This window comes from Phascolarctos cinereus, unplaced genomic scaffold (assembly GCF_003287225.1).
Source record: "Phascolarctos cinereus isolate Bilbo 61053 unplaced genomic scaffold, phaCin_HiC Scaffold_726;HRSCAF=1367, whole genome shotgun sequence".
NCBI classification, from domain to species: domain Eukaryota; kingdom Metazoa; phylum Chordata; class Mammalia; order Diprotodontia; family Phascolarctidae; genus Phascolarctos; species Phascolarctos cinereus.
Genome location: NW_027556098.1, coordinates 278,232,339 through 278,255,532, shown reverse-complemented (window position 1 = coordinate 278,255,532; position 23,194 = coordinate 278,232,339). Strand labels below are relative to the sequence as shown.

Genomic DNA, 23,194 nt, shown 5'->3' with positions numbered 1-23,194 from the left:
GAAATTATCAAGGAAAACTGCCCTGATATTCTAGAATCAGAGGGTAAAATAGAAATGAAAAGAATCCCCTGATCACCTCCTGAAAGAGATCCCCAAAGGAAAACTCCTAGGAATATTATAGCCAAATTCCAGAGTTCCCAAGTCACGAAGAAAATATTGCAAGCAGCCAGAAAGAAACAATTTGAGTAGTGTGGGAACACAATCAGGATAACACAAGATTTAGCAGCTTCTACATTAATAGACTGGAGGGCTTGGAATATAATATTCCAGAGGTCAAAGGAGATAGGACTACAACCAAGAATCACCTACCAAGCAAAACTAAGTATAATTCTTCAGGGGAAAGATGGACATTCAGTAAAATAGAGGACTTTCAAGCATTCTTGCTGAAAAGATCAGAGCTAAAGAGAAAATACAAAACTCAAGAGAAGCATGAAAAGATAAACAGGAAAGAGAAATCATAAGGGACTTATTAAAGTTGAACTGTTTACATTCCTACATGGAAAGATGATATTTGTAACTCATTAGACCTTTGTCAATATTAGGGTAGTTGGAGGGGAAAAATATATGTAGATGGATGTATGGATAGATAGATGATAGATAGATAAATAGGTAGATAGATAGATAGATAGAACACGGTGAGTTGAAGATGAAGGGGTGATATCTGGAGAATAAAAGTAAGTGGTGAGAGAGGAGTTGGGGAGGTGGGAGAAGGAGAAAGGGATAGGTAGAATGGGGTAAATTATCTCTCATAAAATAGACAAGAAAAAAGTTTTTACAGTGGAGGGGAAGTAAGGGAAAGTGAGAGGGAATGAATGAATCTTATTCTCATCAGATTTGGCTTAAGGAGGGAATAACATACACTCATTTGGGTATGGAAATCTATCTTACCCTACAGGAAAAAGGAGGGGGTGTGTGTGAAGGGGACAAGATAGCAGGGAGATGATAGAGAGGAGGGCAGATTGTGGGAGGGGGTAATCAGAAGCAAACACTTCTGAGGAGGGACAAGGTTTAAAGAGAGAATAGAAGAAACAGGGGATGGAACAGGATGAAAGGAAATATAGTTACTATGGAAGTGTTTTGCATGACTACACATGTATAACCTGTATCTAGTTGCTTGTCTTCTCAATGAGGGTGGGTAGGGAGGAAGGAAGGCAGAAAATTTGGAACTGAAAGTTTTAAAAACAAATGTTAAAAATTGTTTTCACTTGCAACTGGGAAATAAGATATACAGGCAATGCGGTATAGAAATCTATCTTGCCCTACAGGAAAATAGAAGGAGAAGGGGATAAGAGAAGAGGGGTGATAGAAGGGAGGGCAGATTAGGAGAAGGGGTATTCAGAATGCATGCCATCTTGGGGTGGTGGAGGGGGGAGATGGGGAGAAAATTTGGAACTCAAATCTTGTGGAAGTGAATGTTGAAAACTAAAAATAAATAAATTAATAAGTGTTTAATATAAAAAAAATTAGAATTGACTAAATGGAAATTAATGGCTCCATAACTCATCAAGAATTAATAAAATCAAATTAAAAGACTGAAAAAATATGTAAGGAAATATGAAATATCTGATAGAAAATAAAATAACTGGAAAATAGATCAAGGAGACATAATTTAAGAATAAGTGGTCTACCTGAAAGCCATGAACCTAGAAAGAGCCTAGAAATCATACTTCAAGGAATTATAAAGGAAAATTGTCCACATATCTTAGAACCAGAGACAAAGTAGAAATCAAAAGAATTTATCAATCACCTCCTGAAAGAAACCCCAAATCAAAAGTCCTGAGAAAAGTGTAGCGTAGGAGTGGGGATACTATGGCCTTGAGGCCATATGTGGCCTTCTAGGTTCTTGGGTGTGGCCTTTTGATGGATTCTATTTGTTAACTATCAAGTGATGGAAGTTTGTGAGCTACAGTGTTAAGAGGATAGACAACCACAAGGTCTATTGTTATTTGAACCTAGAGTAGCATAAAGGTTGGGTTAGTAAATATTTAACAACATGCTCTCCCCAAAAGGCACATACATTTAAACTTAATCTTCCATGATGTCAATTTTTTAATATTTTATCCAACACTTCCTTAAGTCTAGACTCTACTGGGGTGGGAAACCTGTGGCCTTGAGGCCACATGGGACCTTTTAGGTTCTTGGGTGTAGCCTTTTGACTGAGTCCAAGTTTTACAGAAGAAATCCTTTTATTAAGGGAATTTGATTTGCAAAGTTTGGATTTAGTCAAAGGGCCACCCTTGAGGACTTAGAGAGCCACAGGTTTCCCATCCCTAGTGTAGCCCAAATCCAGAACTCACAGATCAAGTAGAAAATAATCTAAACAGCTAGAAAGAAATGATTCAAATACCATGGATTCACTGGAAGGATCACACAAGATTTAGCAGTCACCATCCTAAAGAAACAGAAGCCTTGGGATATGATATTTCAGAAGGTAAAGGATTACAACCAAGAATAACCTACCCAGCAAAACTCAATATAATCCTACAGAGTTAAATGGATATTTAATGAAACAGAGAAGTTTTAAGCTTTCCTGATGAAAATACCAGAGCTGAACAGAAATTTGACATTTAAACACAGGACTCAAGAAGTGTAAAGGTAAATATGTGTGAGACATCATAAGGGACTTTAAAAAGTTAATGTGCTTAAATGGCTATATAGAAGATGATGCATATAACCCTCCAGAACTTTATCATCACAAGCGATGTTAGGGGCATCTAATTATACAGAGAGACTGGATGTGATTCTATCCTATTCATATGATCTCAAAGGAAGAATGAAATGAGTGGAGAAGAAGAATGCACTGGGAGAGGGAGGAAGGGAGAAGAAGAATGGAGTAATTGTCTCATATAAATGAAGTATTAAGGGAAGAGGTTATAGAATGAAGGGAGCAGTGAATGAGGAAGTGGTCAAAACTTGAATCTCATTCTCATTTGGAACTGGTTAATGGAGGGAAGAACACACATACATTTTAGTAGAGATAGCCATCTTACCCAAACAGGAAGTATGAATGAAAGGGGCTAAGAAAAAGGGAGGTAGAATGAGAGGGAGAACATTAATGGAGGCAGTGGTCAGAAGTAAAAGAGACTCCTTAAAGAAGAAACAGGGTAAAAAAGAAGGATATGTATTCTAGAATAGGGTGGGAGGAAATACACAGTTAGCAGTCATAACTGTGATTGCGAATGGGGTGAACTCATCTGTAAAATGGAAGAGTATATAGAATGAATTAGAAGCTAAAATCTAACAATATGTTGTTTACAAGAAACACTTGAAACAGGAAGATACATATGGAGTTAAAACAAGAGGTTAGAGCAGAATCTATTATGCTTCAGCTGAAGTGAAAAGGGCAGGAGAAGAAATCATGATCTCAGACAAAGCAAAAGCAAAAATATACAACTGAATTGATAAAGAGGGAAACTGTAGCTTGCTAAAAGGTATAGACAATTAACTGATATCAATGCTGAATATGTATGAACCAAATGGTATATTATCTAAATTTTTAAAGGAAGAGTTAAATAAGCTATAGGAAGAAATAGTAAAATTATAATAGTGGGGGAACCTCAATTCACCTTTTTCAGATCTAGATGAACCTAACCACAAAATAAATAAGAAGTAAGTTTAAAACATGAGTAAAATTTTAAAAAAATTGGAAATGAGAATATTGCCAGAATAGAAATAAGTATATATATGTAAATGTAAATGTATATGTATATGTCTGTGTGTGTGTGTATATATATATATATATCTCAGCTGTGCATGGAATCATCACAAAAATTGATCATGGTTTAGAGCACAAAAATCTCACAAGTGAATTTAAAAAAAGCAGAAATATTGAATGTATCTTTGATGACCATAATGCAATAAAATAGTATTCAATAAATTGCCTCTAAACAATAGATTAAAAAATCAATTGGAAGCTAAATTAAGCCTAAAGAATTAGAGGTCAAAGAATGTAATTACTTCAAGAGGGGAAGATTAGGAAAAAATATGATTCATTAAATACTTATTTGTTTATGCTGTTTCCTACACTGAAAAAAACTTTTTCATTTCTCTTCTGAATACCCAAATTTTGCCAATTCTTAAATGGCCAACTAAATTTTGACTTCCATTAACCCTTTCCTTTCTACTCAAAACTTCAACAAATATATTTAACCTGCAACATAGTTCTTAATTGTACATTATTTAGTGCTCTTATTTTTTAATGGGTATTAATTTTGTCTCCCCAACTAGATTGTGACTTCTGTCAGGCCCAATTTTTACCTTCTTTGTTCTCCTTTCTCCATGTTCTCTATCGATGTGTAATGAAATTTCTTATTTATTAATTATAATAGTGACAAAAACAAGTGGGAAAGGATAGAGTAGATGCACAATCCTAGAAAAGTCATTTTATATCTCACTGAAAGCCACTCATGAGCATAAGTTTCCATAACCATCTAGTTATTTACAAGAAAGAGGGCTTCTTTTGTTTTCCAAAAATCAAGATAATCACTATACTCATTTCCAAAAATGAGGGGAGGAGGGAGTGCTTATAAAACATGTTCTCCTGAGACAATAAATAGAATGTCTTGAAAAAGATATTTTTACTTTTCAAGTAACATTTTACCTAAGCCTGGGTCAGTTTTGTGTTCTGCTGCATGCAGCAGACATAACTCCTGATTAAATACTCAGTATAGGACCTCAAACCTGTACTACTTCTTCAACCTCTCTTAAGGAAGAGGGTAACCCTTAGCTTATACTTCCTAGCTCAGCCTCTCCCCATGAAATGATGACTGCCAAAAAGGCCATCACAACTAGCAAATAGTGAGGAAACTCATTTATTGAAGCAAAACAACAGACAAATTAGAGTTCTAGAGATTAGAATATGCCAAGAAGGTTTTTCAGCTCAAACCAAGACACGAAAAAATAGTTTAATCCAGAAGAGGTTCTCTTTCAACAGTCACAAATATAATGAGGGCCTCTCCACATGTCTGTAGCTCAAAGGACTGCAATTCACCATTCAAATATACTCTGTCTTGACCAACTCTTCTGGAGATTTTTCTACAAATTTCCCTCTTAAAAGTGTCTAAAATTAATTGAAATAAGTTCTTTGCATAAGTATGTAGTACTGCATTCAGTATTCTCTTGACTGATCTGGTCTTGTGTATCCTTATGCAGCTGCCTACAAAACTGCTCCAGGCTTGGGTGGAAGTTAAGCTATATTTTTTTTCTCTAACATCAACTTCTTTAATTATTCATATTATCTTTAAATAGACAATTTTCAAAATTATCCTATATTTAAATAAGGTTTTTTGAGGCAATCAGGGTTAAGTGACTTGCCCAGTCTCACATAGCCAGTAAGTGTCTGAGATCAGATTTGAACTCAGGTCCTCCTGACTCCACAGTTGGTGCTCTATCTGTTGTGCCACCTAGATGCTCTTAAATAAGTTTTTTTTAAAGTTGTTTTTCTGTATTTAGTAGAAACAGAAAACACTAACTTCCTTCATCCTACTTTTTGGAACATCCTCTGTTCTTCCAAATAGGCAAAATAATAAAGAAACCATATTCCTTAAAGATGAGCAGTTTATTTTTAGTGCATTATTTCTAATCTTTCCTTTTGGGATTTCCCTTTTCTAATTCCATCCCCAACCACATTCCATAATATAAATATACAAAGGAATTCCCAGAAGCATTCATATGGCTATTTCATTAGTCAATTATCTCTGAGCTGATTTAGTCCCATTAAAAAAATAGTGTCTGAGGACAGATTTGAACTCCAGATCCAACACTCTTTCCACTGGGCCACCAACTTCCTCCCAGCAGCTACAGATAATCCTTTCAATAACTATTGCATATGGTGGTTATGAGAAAAACACTTTGTTGTTGTTCAGTCATGTCTGACTCTTTGTGACCTCAATATGGAGTTTTCTTGGCAAGGATACCGTGGAGCAGTTTGCCATTTCCTTGGGTTAGGGCAAACAGACATTAAGTGACTTACTCAGGATCACACAGCTATTGAATTTGAACTCAGTTGTGCCTGAATCCAGGTCTAGTACTCTATCTAATGAACCACTTAGCTGTATGGAGTGTTCATGGAGGACTAGTGCCTCTGGTATGAGGACTTGCCTAGCCCTTTTCAAGGCTGCTCATCCACAATCTGTCACCCAACTCTCATCTGTCATTCCAAGAAACTGTAGCATGCACAGCTGCCACACCCCAGAAAACCATCTTGGCAGACAGGCAAACCAGGTTGAGGATAACCAATAGGCCTCAAACCCATCGGTGCATTAGGGTGCTCTCTATCCCATGCAGGTGAAGACTTTCCCTGATATAATGGGAGGATGAGAACTGTTTGTTGCAATGGCCATGAGGCTTTAAAACAGGTACTGTGGAGCAGTTAGAGCTTGGCCTAACATCAAAGACACCAAGGTCATCTACTGTGTGCCAAACCATCAGCAGTTGTTTTGAGTTTTGTCTTGTCACTGGATTTCGATGACTCTGGAAGAGAGAGTAAGGCTGATGACTTTGTACAATTCTGCCTCACTTAAACCTGATCCATGAGCAAGTCAACACATCACTCTGTGATATCATTGGTCCTCTTCAAAAACAAAGAACAAACAAGACTAGTCCTACTAATGAATACTGAGGTGTGGTAGGGTTCTGAAATTCAAACATTAAAATTGATCCGTCTACATCATTATTTAGTTAATTACTCTTCATCTTATGCACAAATATAACATGGAAGACTAACAAATACTTTGCTAAAATCCATCTGCCATGTTTATAAGATTGTCCTGATCTAATAGTTACAATAAACTATAAAAAAGAAGAAAAAGAAATTGAATAAATGTATCATGACCTTTTTTTGATGAAACCATGTTGGTTTTAATTGAGCACGATTTCCTTAAGTTTTCATAATGATTTGTGTATTTTGTTTTGTTTTGTTTTTTCTGGGTTTGTGATTTCATTCTAGATGACCAAGACCTGTGCAACTTAGAGAATTAGAAAGTTATCTTCAAGTCTCAGAATTTAAATGATTTATTTAGTGTCATGTTGCCATTATACATCAGAGGTGAGATATGAACCAAGATTTTCCTGACTCCAAGGCCAGCTTTCACTATACTCTCTTACTACTGCTCCAGAGCCCATATATTATATACTGAATATTCTAGAATTTATTTTTTCAGGAATAGAAAGCAGGCTCATGGGCCTTTAGTCTATAGACCCAACCTTTTTCTCAGTATTCTTTGGTGGTTTAATCCCTATTACACACACTTTAATTATGAGTATTCCCCCATGGCTCTGTCTTGGTTCCTTTTCTTTTCTCCCTCTTATTGACCTCATCATCTCTCTTGAGTTTGTCATATATATGCAAATGCTTCACAGAAATGTATCCAGCCATAGTTTCTCACTAGAGCTGCAGTGTTACATTTCAAGTTGGATGTCCTGGAGACATCTCATTATCTACACACCCACTCCTCTTCCAAACTTACCTCTTTCTGTCAAGGAAACCACCATTCTTCTGGCAGCGTCTCAGTTTCATAATCTCTAATCAATTGCCAAATATCAACATTTCTACCTCCATAACATCTCTCAATCTAACTCCTTGTCTCCACTTTTATAATCACATTAGTAGTGATTCTACCTATTATCACATCTCACCTAGATTATTCCAATGGACCCTAATTGCCTCTCTCTACCTCAAGTCTTACCTCACTGTAATCCATTTCCTGAAGTACTTATCTAACCAGGTCAACTTCCCTACTCAGTAAACTCTAATGACTCCCTCTTGCCTCTAGGATAGCATATAAAACCTTTTTTTAACTTTAAAGACCTTCACCTCCAGGACCTATCTTATCTTTCTAGCCTCATATAATATTTCTCCTTCTGTACTTTATTATCAACCAAGCCAACCTTCCCTTTCTTCCTCAGTAATCCAAAATCACCAAGAGTAAATTAGAAACAGTATCGATCAGTTATTTCACTAAACTAAGATGTAGTTCATCTAGGCCTAGTGACTTAAAATTATTGAGAAACTCTAGATCATCTCCTCACTTACTTTGAGTTTCAACCCCTCATGAATATTTTTATTTTAACCTTTCAAGTCCAAAAATTACTCTATTTGAAACAAAAAAGGGGAGCAAACTAAAATTTAATTATTTTGGCTCTTTTACTATTATCCTTTTTATTATCTCATCAACCTTGAGCAGCAGTTATAACCCTTCTTGGTCCTTCTTTTGCCTCAAATATAGGTTCAAAAACCCTCTCTACTTGTCCTTAGCATTTCCTGACAACTTCAGTTTATTCTGCCCTATATAATTTTTTTTTTTGGGTGAGGCAATCAGGGTTAAGTGACTTGGCTAGGGTCACATAGCTAGTGAGTATCATGTGTCTGAGGCTGGATTTGAACTCAGATCCTCCTGACTCCAGGGCCAGTGTTCTATCCAATGTGCCATCTAGCTGCCCCTGCCCTATATAACTCTTAACACTATTCCTATGCTACTATTTTTTATTCATCCCTACTTCTTGCTTCCATTATCTATTCTTGTTTAATATTTTAATTTAGGTTCATCCATGAGTGCCCAATGGATTCACAGTCCTTTGGAGGAAGTTATCTCATCTTCTTCAACTGAAAAATTTATTTTAGGTTTTTAGAACTTCATTCTTGATATCCTCCCATTCCTTTTGTCCCAGCTTCCCTTTTATATTATTAGGCCATTGGTATTTTCCTATTTTTGATGCCTTTGGAAAGACTTTGCCATGTTTTCCTCTCCTTTTCTATCATAAATGTTATTGTGAATGAGCTCTTGCTTGTTTATGAATGGGGATCCAATTATTTCTTGCCCCCACCCTGCCACACACATACTTACACATGCAACTTGAGCAGCAGAAATTGAGATTTGTCTTTCTGGGCAATATAAAATTTTCTATTAATTTTTTATTTAATTTTCTAAAATTTTATCTTTTTATTTTTATTCTTCTATTACTTATTTTATTTTATTTATTTGTTTTATTCTTATATTCTATATGCAATTTTATTTTTATTTTAAAATTATTTTTGTTGGTTAACTGATATAACCAATATATTCAATTTCAAGTCCTTGAGAAAGCATTATTTTTCTAATTTAAAAATAATGCTCAGTCAAATAGATGCTTCAAAAAGATTTAATTTTGTGCTTCATTGCAAATTGTAATTTAGTAAGCTTTTTGTGTCTTGTCATTCAGAACTAAGATTTAATGATAGCTGGAGCTCTGGATTTGGCAATTCTCTCCGTCAATATGTATTGGCAATCCATGTGCAATCTAAAACCTTTGAGTTGCCTGGGACACTTAAGTGAAAAACAAAATTACTTTCCCATAGCTACAGTGTACTAAATCAGATCTTACTGACACTAAGACTCTATCCAACTTAGTAGAATATACATATAGAAAATTATTATTTCTATGAAGTTCATGTAAAGGCAAAATAAAAGAATTTCTGTTTTATGGCATGCTGGTTATAAAATAAGATAGTTAAATTTCAGTGTAGTTTTATCATTTATTCAAAAGTTGGGAAACATGACTATATTTGGTGCCATTAATATTTATTATAAGATATATAGAGATGCTAGAGAACTATGAAAATTAATGAACCCATTTCCTGAAACTACAGTTATCATTTAAAGTTCATTATTTGGATGCTACCACTGAGTGAGGCTAAAGTATACCTGAAGCTAAAAGTGTTTTTTCATGCCTCAGATTTTTCTGGAGCATGTAAACTTCTCTTTCCCCTCTCATACTATAACTGTATGCAATCCTACCCACTTTTGTGCTTGTAAGCTCACAATAGCAGACACTAACATTTTTTTTCATTTGTAGATTCCTTGAAATCAATCATCAAATGTTTATGAAGCAGTTATTACTGTAAATGTATGGCACTGTGCTAGTCATGCAAAGACAAAAATGAAGCAGTCCTGGCCTTCAAGGAGTTTATATCTATGGGGAGTAGACAACATGCACATATATAAGAATATACTATATATATATATATATGTACTATATGTATGTACTATATATATATATATGTACTATATATATGTACACACACACACACACACACACACACACACATATATATGAACAAATACAAGGTAATTGGGGGAAGGCACTCACTGCTGGGAGAGGTCAGGAAAGCCTCATGTAGGAGATAAGATTTGACATCGTGCTTTCCATTTAGTAAGTACTGAAAGAACAAATAGACATGTGATTGAATTGAATTAAATACTTAGCAAGTGGCTTTTCAGAGCTCTGCTTTGAAGTTCCTAGTTCTACTACTTGACTACTCTAAACCAGAAGTGGCAAACATCTGGAAGGTCACAGGGCATCTACAATACTCCCTAGTGTAGCCCAAACCAGATTAAAATGTAAATGGGAAATATTTAATAAAAGAAATGGGATGCAATAAAATAAGAATAATATTACATTTGAAAATTAAGTCAGCATATGACCAGTGGGGATTCTTATGTATGGATTAGTGGCCCCAATTTCCATTTTAATTTGACACTATTGCTGTAAACCACAAGCTAGGGTAAGGCAGGGACTTTACCTACCAACTCCCCAAGAGAGATCTTTAGATATTTGGAGAATGAATACAAATGCTAGAGTTAAGGAATAAGAGAGGTAAACATCAATAATTTTTTCCCAACAGAGTTGGATCCCTGGTGAGTCTTTTGTCAAGCCTTTGTCCATGCCATTTCTCATAAGGTCCTTGAAATCTTAAAACTGAGAAGAAAATCTTTTTGTAACATACAGCACTGGTGAAATTAATAAGTATTAGTTTACTCCCTGAACCTATAGAGGATGATCTGTGAAAAATCACATTCAGGAATTACCATCTCAAGAGCTTAAAAATCTAGACTTGTTTAGAAACAGATTTCCGTGTTTTCATCCATTCCACAGAAAACTCTATGCCAGGGATCAACCTTGACCTCATCAAGATCATTTCCTTTCAAGGACAATGTCAGTGCAGAGTCTATAAAGTGCCACACTGGAGGGTAAGTATATGACTCAGTATCCTGATTTGTCTTTCCAAACTCATAGTCATGGGATCCAAAAGCTCTGTGACACACTCTTCCCCTGTCTGGATCAATCTATCCTTAACATATTCTACTTTGTGAATGCCAAAAAACCTGGGGCAAAAAGGGAAAATATATAGATATAATCAAAATTGCAGTGACTCCAATCCCTTAGTACCTAGCACTTTCCCAGTGACTTTTTTTTAAGTGAGAACCTCTAGGAAGCCACCACATTCCTCTGTGATACTGCTGTCCTATCTCTGAAATGAAGAGCAGGTTCATGGTCCCCACCCTAGCATCCAGCAAAGGAAACTAATGGGCTCTTTGTAAAGCTTCACCCACATGGACAGTCAAAACTCAATCAACAGTAAATGAGAGAGAAATATAGATGATAAAGAATAGCTGGAATTTTCTTCTTTCCCTTTCCCTGAACCCTGGTCCATCTGTGTCATTAGTGGTTTCATTGTCTGACTTAGAAGCTCTGTCTTCAGTCTTACATCTCAGAAAAAAGCAAAAACAATTGCTTTGAGTTTCTCTGCCTTATATTATTGATAGCGCAGATAGTATGGAAGGGGGATTATGTATTCATGAGACAAAGAGACAGACTCAAAAGGACCAAGAGAGCCACATAACACAAATTTCCTACTGTGGGTGAGCTTTCTGTGGATGGAGGTAGTAATGAAAATCCTGTTTTAATACATTGCTTTTCTCTCATTCCCACAGATCACACCCAAACAATGTCCACAGGAAATCATTCCACAGTGACAGAATTTATTCTTGCAGGGCTGACAAACCGGCCAGAGCTCCAGCTTCCCCTCTTTCTCTTCTTTCTGGGCATTTATTTGGTCACTGTGGTGGGAAACTTGGGTATGGTTATATTGATTGGTCTCAGTTCTCATCTTCATACCCCCATGTATTATTTCCTTAGCTGTCTGTCCTTTATTGATCTCTGTCACTCAACTGTCATCACTCCTAAAATGCTAGTAAACTTTATTGGAGAAAAAAACATGATCTCTTACCCTGAATGCATGACTCAGCTCTATTTCTTTCTCATTTTTGTAATTGCTGACTGTTACATGCTGGCTGTGATGGCATATGACCGTTATGTTGCCATCTGTAGCCCCCTACTCTATAATGTCATAATGTCCCCACAGATATGCTCAGGGCTAGTAAGTGTGGTATACATCATGGGCTTGCTTGGTGCCACAGCTCACACAGGCTGTATGCTTAGAGTATTCTTTTGCAAGAAAAATGTCATCAATCATTATTTCTGTGATCTTCTTCCCCTTTTGAAGCTATCCTGCTCTAGTACTTACATCAATGAAGCAGTGATTCTTTTCTTTGGTTCATTAAATATTTTTGCCCCTGTAGTAACCATTGTTAGCTCTTACATATTCATTATTGCTAGCATCCTCCGCATCCAGTCCACTGAGGGAAGGTCCAAAGCCTTCAGCACTTGCAGCTCCCATATCATGGCAGTTTCTCTCTTCTATGGTTCTACAGCATTTATGTACCTGCAGCCCTCTTCTGTCAATTCCATGGACCAGGGGAAGGTGTCCTCTGTGTTTTACACCATAGTGATACCCATGCTGAATCCTTTGATCTATAGCTTGAGGAACAAGGATGTCAAAGTTGCCTTGAGGAAAATTCTAAAGAGAAGCAAATTCAGATGAAGAAGAGATATGTTAGTGTGGTGCTAATAGAAGATTTTTAGTGCTGTTTTATGAGAAATAAAACATTGTTCCATCCTATATGATAGCATCAGTTGACTCCATTCCTCCCATAACCTTTTTCCTGTTATCTCCCTCCAAAAATTAGCTCCTCTTTCAGCTATATTTTCAATGTCTTTAGGAGGAGGAATCATTTTAAAATTAATTCTAATAATATGGCATAGCCACATATCTAATCTTAGGTCAGATAAGCTACTGACAAATGACAGTGTAGCTACAAGGACACTCTACACATTAAAATAGAACTGTGTTGTGATCCTATACAGCCCCTTTAGATGAAGGTGCCATTTATTTTTATCATCACAAGAGGCCACTTCTCTACATTTACAAGTTCTGCCTTATCTCTAATGTGGGCCATCCTGTTTAGTAATCCTACTTACCCTGCAATTAGTTTTTTGTTTTGGGGGTTTTTTTGTTTTTTTTTTTTAGTGAGTAATTGGAGTTAAGTGACTTGCCAGAATCACACAGTTAGGAAGTATTATGTGTCTGAGACTGGATTTGAACTCAGGTCCTCCTGATTCGAGGGCTGGTGCTCTATCCACTGTGCCACCTAGCTGCCCACAATCAGTTTTTGTACTTCATTTGGCCTACCTTCAAGATTCAAGGACTCTTGCCTGTTGTTCCCATTTCACTCTTGCCCACTCTACTGTCTTGGTGTTTTACTATATTTGTGCCCCTAAAAAACATGAATCTCTGTTAAATTTCTTATATTTATGGACTGTGGACTCTCCAACTCTGCCAACTATAATTGTATCCCAGCTTTCAGTACTAAGTCCATCATCACCAAATCAGGCTACTAATGTCTCTTGCCTGCACAAAAACCTTCAGTGCTCTCCTTAACCCTGTGTATCTTGGAGCCCCAATTTGGATCAAGAAACAAATAATCTACAAAGTTGCTGCTATGTTATGATATATATCCACCTTAAAGGTATCTAGAGCCAAATATAAAATCAGTTTGCTTGCACTGAGGGGACTGAGGAGATTAGAACAGTAAATGGTAATGGGAATTGAGTGAACCACATTGACTCCATCAATTCTAGAGCTCAGTTTCCTTTCTATCAATTATGAGTTTAGTCTAATTTCTGTCTTGAGAAAAAATTTTGTTCAATTATGTGAATTGTGATAGCACTTTAATGCATGGTTGGAACTTCAGTTCTGCATGGCTTGGACTAACTCTACTTATTACTTAGAAGCCTTTAACTAAGGACCTAGGTTATGCTTACCACAAACCCAGTCAGATCTGAAGATTGGTACAAGTGCTTTCTCACAATTATACATCTCAAGTAATCTATATGTCTTTTCTGAAAACTGGCCCCATAGCAGTCAATCAGTTACTTTTTTATGTTCCTTGAACATAGACAATTGGAAGGAGTAGGACACCTCTTTTTTCTGATTTCAGGGAATTGCACCTATTTGTTTTCCCCCTCCCAACTTGGAAAGTCTCTAATCTTCCTTCAATTAGAAATCAGATTACCTAATTTTGTATCCTGGTTAATTGTGTTTTTTAAAAAAATTAATTGCTCTTATTTGATTAACTGTTTTTAATGCAGAAAAATCTGTTTCCCCCTGTATTTGTGAGGAGGTCTAGTCCCAGTTAGGTAAGGCAACTGGTATTCTTTGCTTAATAAACTGATACACTTTGAAGCTCAAGCCTTTGTTTCCTCAGTCATTTCATCTTTCACCTACCACAACACAGACAACAGATATGCTACTCTATATATCTATATATCTATATGCTACTCTGTATATCTATATATCTATAGTATATACACAGAAGCCCTCCATCTATGATTTTTCTCAAGGTGGATTTATGAAGTTTCTGGCGCACACAGCATCTGACAGTTTTTATACTTGGCTTCCTATTTTGGTAGATGATTGTGAGAGATTTGTTCTTAGGTACAGATAAAGTGCTTATAATTTAATTTGGGTCCTGAAACTCCTAGATCTGATTTTATTCATGTAGAAAAGTGGTACAGAAAGTGAGTTTTCCTTCTTATCACACAGAAGGGATGTAACTGCTGAGATCAGTAGCTAATTCTCTAAGATAGCTAAGGAACAGCTGATCATTAGGTCCATTATTAGAAAAAACTTGTAGGTTGGTAAAAGGTTTCTCATCTTTCCACACCCAGGACTACAGAGGTGGCCTTCTTCTTGACTTAAAAGGGAAAAGTCCAACCCTAACTCCACATCACTGTTTTCTCAGACCATTGATTCTCAAGATTGCTTTCTGAGAACCTATCTTAATCAAACAAACAAACAACTCCATTATCCTCTTGCCCTAAGCTTTTCTCCTTGTCATATTGTATATATGATTTAATTAAAAATAAATTTGTTAACTTATTTGACAGAATTTAATAATAGCATTTGTTAATGATTTGTTAATAGAATTTGTTAATGGCATTTCCCTACCAATGGAATGCAGTAAAACCAAGAATGGGATTACTATAACAAAGTAATGCATGTTATGTTATCATTCAAGCTTCCTCATCATTGCTACTTTGCTGACCATCTTTGCTCATATCCCCATTCCCATTAACACGTGAATCCTCCCATCGATAGAATGTTCAACATATCTTAGGTTAAACCACCAATGATCTATGGGTTTGGACAAAGCCAGAACATGTTTGGGTCACACAGTGTTGAATCAAAGAGTTTAAGAAATTATAGACTCTATCCCCATAACAACCACATGACAATGTAAGGAATGTATGTGCCATATGCATAGAATTGAGATTTTGATGGTGTGGGGAACTCCTGGTATGTATTGTATATTTATCCAAGTAAAGGTTGGAGTGGAGGTAGGATTCAGAAAGTTGAAAGAGATTTAGTTTCCTAGCCACATTTTGGGAAAGGTATCCAACCCTCAGTGACTTAGAGCAATATAAATTCCTTGGGCATATAACACAAGCAAGGAAAGGCAGAAACACTTTTTATTAATATGAGAAAACATACAGCCATTAATTATTTTTGTATACCTTACCTACAGAATATAAGCTTCTTGTGTGCAGGGACCATATTGAGTTTTGTGTGTGTGTGTGTGTGTGTGTGTGTGTTTTAACCCTTTGACCTAGAACAGCACCTTGAAAATAGTAGACGCATGATACCATATGCTGTGTCCCTAGAAAGCATGACAAAATGTAGAATCACTGGGTTTACTAGAAGTATGAGAGACAAATTCAGTGGTATCTCTCTACCAAGAAGGTAAACAAAGGAGATATCCAATCAGCATAAGTATTGGCAGTTAGAGAGAGAGAGAGAGAGAGAATTTGACTTTCACATACAAGACTCAGGTGAAGCATAAAAGGCTAAACGGGAAAGGGAAATCATAAGGGGCTTAATAAGTTTAAACTGTTTACATTCCTACATGGGGAGATCACATTTGTAACTCATAGAACCTTTCTCTTTATTTGGGTAGTTAGAAGGAGTGTATATAGACAGAGGGCACAAATGTGAGCTGAATATTAAGGGATGATATCTAAAAAATAAAATTAAGGGGTGAAAGAGGAATATACTGGGAGAAAGAGAAAGGGAGGAGTAGAATGGGGTAAATTATCTCACATAAAAGAGGCAAGAAAAAGCTCTTACAGTGGAGGGGAAGAAAGGGAGGTAAGGGGAGTGAGTGAAACTTACTCTCATCAGAATTGGCTCAAAGAGGGAATAACACACAGTTGGGTACAGAAATCTATCTTACCCTATAAGAAAAGAGGGAGGTGATAGAAGGGAGAGTAGATTTGGGGAGGAGGTAGTCAGAAACAAAACACATTTGAGGAGGGAAAGAGTGAAAGGAGAGAGAGAATAGAATAAATGAGGGGAATAGGATGGAGGGAAATACAGTTAGCAACAGTAATTGTGAAAAAATTTTAAAGCAAGTTTCTCAGATAAAGGCTTCTTTTCTCGTTCATGTAGATAACTGAGTCAAATTTATAAAAAAAAAAAAACAAGAGCAATTCTCCAACTGATAATTGATTAGAAGATATGATCAGTTTTCAGGTGATATATCTATAGCTATATGAAAAAATACTCTGGCTATTGATTGGAGAAATGCAAATTAAAACAATTCTGGGGTACTACCTCACATCTATTAGATTGGCTAATGGGATAGAAAAGGAAAATGATAAATGTTGGAGGGGATGTGGGGAATATGAGACTTTAATGCAAACAGTGCATTAAAGTGGAGGTATGAACTGATTCAACCATTCTGTAGAACAATTGGAACTATGCCAAAGGGCTATAGAACCATGCATACCCTTTGGCTTAGCAATATCACTAATAGGTCTGTATCCCAAAAGAGATTAAAAAAAAAGAAAAGGACCAATATGTTAAAAAAATATTTATAACAGCTCTTTTCTAGAGGCAAAGAATTAGAAAATGGGGGGATACCTATTCGTTGGGGAATGGCTGAACAAATTGTGGCACGCTGAACAAATTATGATGTAATACTATTGTACTATAAGAAATGGTGAGCAAGATACTCTCAGAAAAATCTGGAAAGATTTACATGAGCTAATGCAAAGTGAAATGTACTGTGTACAAAGTAACAGCAATATTGTAAGATGATCAGCTGAGAATGACTTAACTATTCTCAACAATGCAATGATCCAAGACAACTCTGAAGGACTTATGATGAAAAATTCTATCCATTCCCAAAGAACCAATAGTGTCTGAATACAGTTTGAAGCATACTTTTTTCTAACTTTATTTTTCTTGAGGTTTTCTTTTTTTTTGGTCTATGTTTTCTTTCACAACATGACTATTATGGAAATGTTTTGCACAACTACACATATATAACCTATATGTAATTTCTTGCCTTCTCAATGAAGAGGAGTAGGGGAGGGAGGAAGGGAGAGAATTTGGAACTAAATGTTTTAAAAATGAATGTTAAAAATTGTTTTTACATGTAATTGGGGAAAAATAAAATATTAAATAAAAAAGAAAAAGAAATATAATGATGAAGCATGTAATAATTTGAATTTGATTAAAATGTAAAATATGTGAAGGCAGGGACTATTTCTTTATTATTTTTTGGACCCCCAGTGCCTGACAGATAGTAGACATTTCAGAATTATCTTTTGAGCAATTGCCTGATATTTATTTCATTGACTTGTAGCGATGCTCAAAGTATTCTTTGGTGAAATTATCATGTGAACTCATAAAATAATGAAAAATCATCAGGCAGAGATGAATTGAGGCCAAAAGGAAAGGAATAAGAAATTTGGTGATAGAACACAAATATGACTTCTAAATATAACTTTTAGCATGGTCACTATCAATTTGAAATTATGTAAATTAAGTGAATGATCATTTCTTATCTATCAAATTAACATTATTCTCCATGGTTTTCGATGATCCCCATGCCCTTAACTAACCCAAACTTCACACATTTCAAAACAACTACCCAATGTAATCCTTAGTCTCATCAAGCCAGCCTCCCCAAATGTATCACAAACACTATGTACTCATTCCCATCCCTTCCTCCCTTCTGATAGTCATCATCTTCCTCTCACCAGGGATGCCTTCTTGACTACTCCTGAATATCCACACTTTGTTCATTTTTAAAGACCTGGATAAATTTCCACCTTTTCTATAAAACTGTCCTTTGCTACTCCCACCTATATCAAAGGTATTTATACTTTTTAAGACTCAAAGTAAAACAACTGTGTAGTATTTTGCTTGCTCTGTTATTTTATGGCAGTTTGTTAGTATAGTCTCCCCAACTCAAGAGTAAGCTACCTCTGGAAGAGGTAAATAATTCCACCCTGTCTTAGCTCATTAATGAGCACAGCTAATATGAATAAATACTTCCTGACATTATTGCTTGATTATGAAAAGCTGGTGGGTAGGGCAGAGAGGAGCAAATACAACTACATTGAAGTCATTTTAAATTTATACTGAGGAGCAAAAGGTTATCTATCTTGTCATTTAAGTTTTCTAAATCTGACTTCATCCCTTCCTTCTGGATCCCTGTCTATCTTCAGATCAGGTATTTCCTGTCCACACACTTAGAAAGAAAGGGGATGAGTTGATGTCTTCTTGGAATATCATCTTTAAAGGGTGTCACTGTTCCCTTCAACTTCATTTCTGAATAAACTTGACATTATTGAGTACACGTATACATGGTAGCTTTCTTTTCCTTAATATGGTTTTAATGGAGTCTGTTTTCTAGGGCTTGCTGGCTTCACCCAAATGGACAAGAATTCTGATAAAAGAATCATACAATTACAGAATCATTGTATCATATCTGTAGAGATGAACAAGGAATTAAAGTCTATCTAGCATAATTTCTCATTTTACAGATGAGAAAACTTAAGTTCAGGGGGTTAAGTAAATTGTCCACAGTCAGAATAACGTAATTGTCACAAGTGGGATTGAATCCAGGTCTTCTTACTACAGAGGTGCTCAATTTGCCTCCTGCTTGGGTCAGAGTAAAGACCCAGGTTCCAGGAATTACAGAAAATTGATATCAGATTCCTGAAGAACAGCTCATAACTCCAGTTCTATTTTCCCAAAAACATTAAAATGTAAATTATGTGGTTGTGTGTAATTCAGTTGTTGGATTTTGCATTAACTCATAAATACTGGGTGATTTAGCTGTTTTTTAGACAGTAATGCTAAACTTGACAGTTTTGTATAATGGTTATAGAATTGTCCTCAAAGGCAGGAAAAATTGAATAATTGTATTCAACTCCTACCTCACAAACTTATTGGTTTTATGACTTTGGACAAGTCACTAAACATCTCTTACTGTGTCCATCAACTCTCTAAGACTAGAAGTTACAGTCAGGTGCTAATTTTTATTGTTGGAGTTTTTTCCACATTGGGAATTCCTTATGCCAATGAAATTGCAGGTCTAATTTGTTGTTTTAATTTAATCCTAACATAAGTATTTCATGAGCACACCAGAATTTTTTTTTCCTTTCCATTATTTCAGAATTTCAAGATGCACTGAACTCTAAGAAATAACTTGCCAGAAACTCAGACATGCCTGTCTTACTCTCTCCTATGGGTTTATCTCATCAAGAATATAGACTTACCTTAGAAAAAGTAATTTGTCTTTTCTACCATATTCTGCTCTCAACCCATCTTAATCAGTGAATTCTAATCACACTTTGGTTATTTAATAGGGTGCCTTATAGGATAATCCCTTTCTCATCTTTTCTTGACTTCTCAAGATGAGGTTGAGACATGTACATCTGAGTTTCTGGCAAGCTGTATCTCTAGACATTTTGCTCTCCCTCTAAGAGGCATTACTAGCTCCATAGTACTGAGGGCTAGCAATGGGCCAAAGAAGACAAGGAAGTCAGGTTTCATGAAGATCTGGACCCCCACGATGGTTGGTTTCATAGAACATATCAGGACAATTGAAACAAAGCATTAACCCTTATTGTCAGGTCTTCAGTGAAGGAATCTGTATACCTTGCCAATGAAATCAGTTGTGATAATCTACTGTATGGACTTTTCTATTCCTTCTTGTTCTGTAGTGATACACACATGGGCCTTAGTTTCTTAGTTGCCCTAGGAGTTCTGAGAGATGACAAGATGATTTCTTTATTATTAATTTATCCCAAGTACTTTCTATGTATAGGAAAGTAAACACCATCTCTCAATCTCACTGAGCCTATTGATTCATTAGATATTCATAAGACATTAGGATTTTATTATTAATGATAATTTTCAAGGACCTTATTATCAATACTCAGGAGCTAGTAATGCCTCTGAGAGGGAGAGAGAAATGTCTAGAGATATTGGGAATCATCATGGCTCTGATCCCTTAGTCCCTTGAATAATTGCTTCAACAGATATGGCTCTTGTGTTTACACTGAATGTCTTTGGGCAACAACTGAGATTGTTTGATGATAGGGACAATAGCTAGGTTCTTATCCTAATAGAGTTCAGCCTCTTTTGATGGTTAGCACAGGGACCTGCTGTGTTGTGTGTAGAGTTTCTAAAATATGAACAGGAACTAGAGAAAGGAGGACTGTAGAAAGTGGCCAAATGGAAGAAGTAGAAGTTATGCTTTTCCATAACCCCTGAGCATTCATTGTTGTCAGCAGAATCACCCTGCACCAGTAGAAAATCCTCCCTGGTACAAAATGAGGAAAAGTTGAGCATACCTCATTTCCAACTTTTGTGTTCATGTGTACTATCATTCTAATACTAATTCGTAGACATAGTAATAAGAATAAAAATTGACTAGGATGATAGCTAAGGTGAAGGCTAAAAGTGATTAAGACTCTAAGTCATATGTAGTGATAGAGTGATGAACAGCAATTGGAACAAGCCCCACAAACCAAAATGTTCAGGATTTAGTGGTACCCATTTTGTGTAAATAAATTCTACATGTGTAGTGGAGATGGTGGGAAACAGAGATCCATTCTAATGGGCTACTTCTTTCCCAGTCTTACAGGTCCACAACTCAGAGAAAGGAAATCACTCTGCCATGATTGAGTTTATCAGGCAGGCTTAACAGGCCAGTCAGAACTCCGGTTTCTCCCTTTCTTCCTATTCCTGGGGATCTATATAATCACCAAGGTAGGAAACCTGGGCATGATCACGTCAACCTGACAGAACCAGCCTCTAGCCTGTGGGTGGTCAGAGCCTAACAGAGCAAGCTAAAGACAGGAGAGTCAGGAATCAAACAGAAGTTTGACTTCAAGGTGAGGGAGATGGCTTGCAAGTGAGGACATATGTGCCAGAGCCCAGCCCCTAGTGGGAGAAGCTACTTTAGTGAGGCCAACGTTCAATACTTAAAACAATGGCTGTGCGCTGGGCTGTAGCCCTGACGTGAGGGATAACAGCAAGAATGAGACAAGTTTGATTTGTAGCAGGGATTCATGACCAGAACATCAATACAGCAGGGGCTTGTCTGCGCTCAGAGAATGAAGTGCTGATTAAATACATTAATTATATAAAGCAATTCTGAGATTTTGCTGTGGCTGAGATTATCCAGAGGGTGAGTGCAAAGGTTTGTTGTTATACCAAGCTCAGGGTACAGCTTGCTGGCAGGGCCTTAGCTCTTGAAAACCCCTAATAATATCTTAACAACCTTAATTGGTCTTAATTCCCACCTTCACACCCCCATGTACTATTTCCTCAGTTGTCTGTCCTTCATTGACCTCCGTTCATTTCCAAAATGCTGGTGAACTTTGTGTCAGAGAAGAACATTATCTCTTACCCTGAGTGTATGGTTTAGCTCTATTGCTTCATTTTTAAAAATAATTTCTGAGTGCCATATGTTGGCAGTGATGACATATGACTTCTATGCTTCTATCTATAGCCCTGTACTGTATAATGTTATTACGTCCTCTCAGGTCTGCTCCTGGCTGGTGGGTGGAGTGAGCACAATGGCTATGTTTGGAGCCACAATTCACATCGACTTCATGTTTAGAGTTTACTTCTGCAAAGACAATATTGTTAATAATTTCTTTTGTGATCTTCTCCCCCTCTTAACCTATATCAATGAAGTAATGCTTCTGGTTTTCAATTCATTTAATTTTTGTGTTCCAACCTTAATCATCCTTAGTTTTCACACTGTTATCCTCTTCAGCATCCTCCACATCCAGTCCACTGAGGGAAGATGCAAAACCCTGTAACTTGGCTGTCACTTTATCCTTTGGTTCAGCTACACTCATATATCTGCAGCCTTCTTTTACCAACTCCATGAACCAAGGCAAAGTGTCTTCTGGGTTTTATATCACAGTGATCCCTGTGCTGAACCCTCTGATCTACATAACCTCAGAAATAAAGACGTCAAGGTTAAACCAAAGAACATTCTGAGAAAAAAGGTGTTTTCATGAAGAGGAGAAAGACCGCAGTGATGGGATCAAAGGCTTTGCTGATGTTGCTTTTCCTTTAGAGGAATAATATCTTGTTTTCTCACATGACGTGACACACTGATATGTTCTTCTTCCTATGACCCCTTTCTATTATCTCCTCTTGACTTTTACTTCCCCTCTCAGGCACAATATTGGAACTATTTGTGTAGCAATTAAATGGAGATCTATTAGTAGTGAAATGCTAAATATCATGTGTTAAGTGAAGTGGTTGCAAGCACTTGCAGAGCCAAACAGTATTGTAGTGAGCCCGTTCTGTGGAGCTCTAAGTTTGTAATTCCCCTGTGTTGTTATAAGTTGCTTGTCTACATTAAATGGCTAACATTTGAATAGACTATAAAGTTTATAGACTACTTTACAAATGTTATCTCATTTAATCTTCACAACAGACTTGTAAAATAGATGCCATTATTTCCCCACAATACAGATCAGGAAACTGAAGTTGAACATGGTTAAATAATTCCCCAGGGTCACACAGCCAGTCATAACTTGAGGTAGCATTGGAACTCAAGTCTTTCTGACTCCAAGTTTTATACTAACCATCATGCCACATGCCTCAATTAACTAGAGAATTTTAGTTTAAAAGAAAAAGAATACTCTGAACCCA

General features: G+C 36.4%; 1 protein-coding gene and 1 pseudogene across 1 annotated transcript; both read left to right on the top strand.

Annotated features, from left to right (window-relative positions):
• Positions 1–11,764: 11,764 nt before the first annotated feature.
• Positions 11,765–12,700, top strand: LOC110218093 (olfactory receptor 8G1-like). The gene has a single exon (XM_021000628.1). The coding sequence runs from the start codon at positions 11,765–11,767 to the stop codon at positions 12,698–12,700; it is 936 nt and encodes a 311-aa protein (XP_020856287.1).
• Positions 12,701–15,854: 3,154 nt separating this feature from the next.
• LOC110218068 (olfactory receptor 8G3-like) lies at positions 15,855–22,551 on the top strand (annotated as a pseudogene).
• The last annotated feature ends 643 nt before the right edge of the window (positions 22,552–23,194 follow it).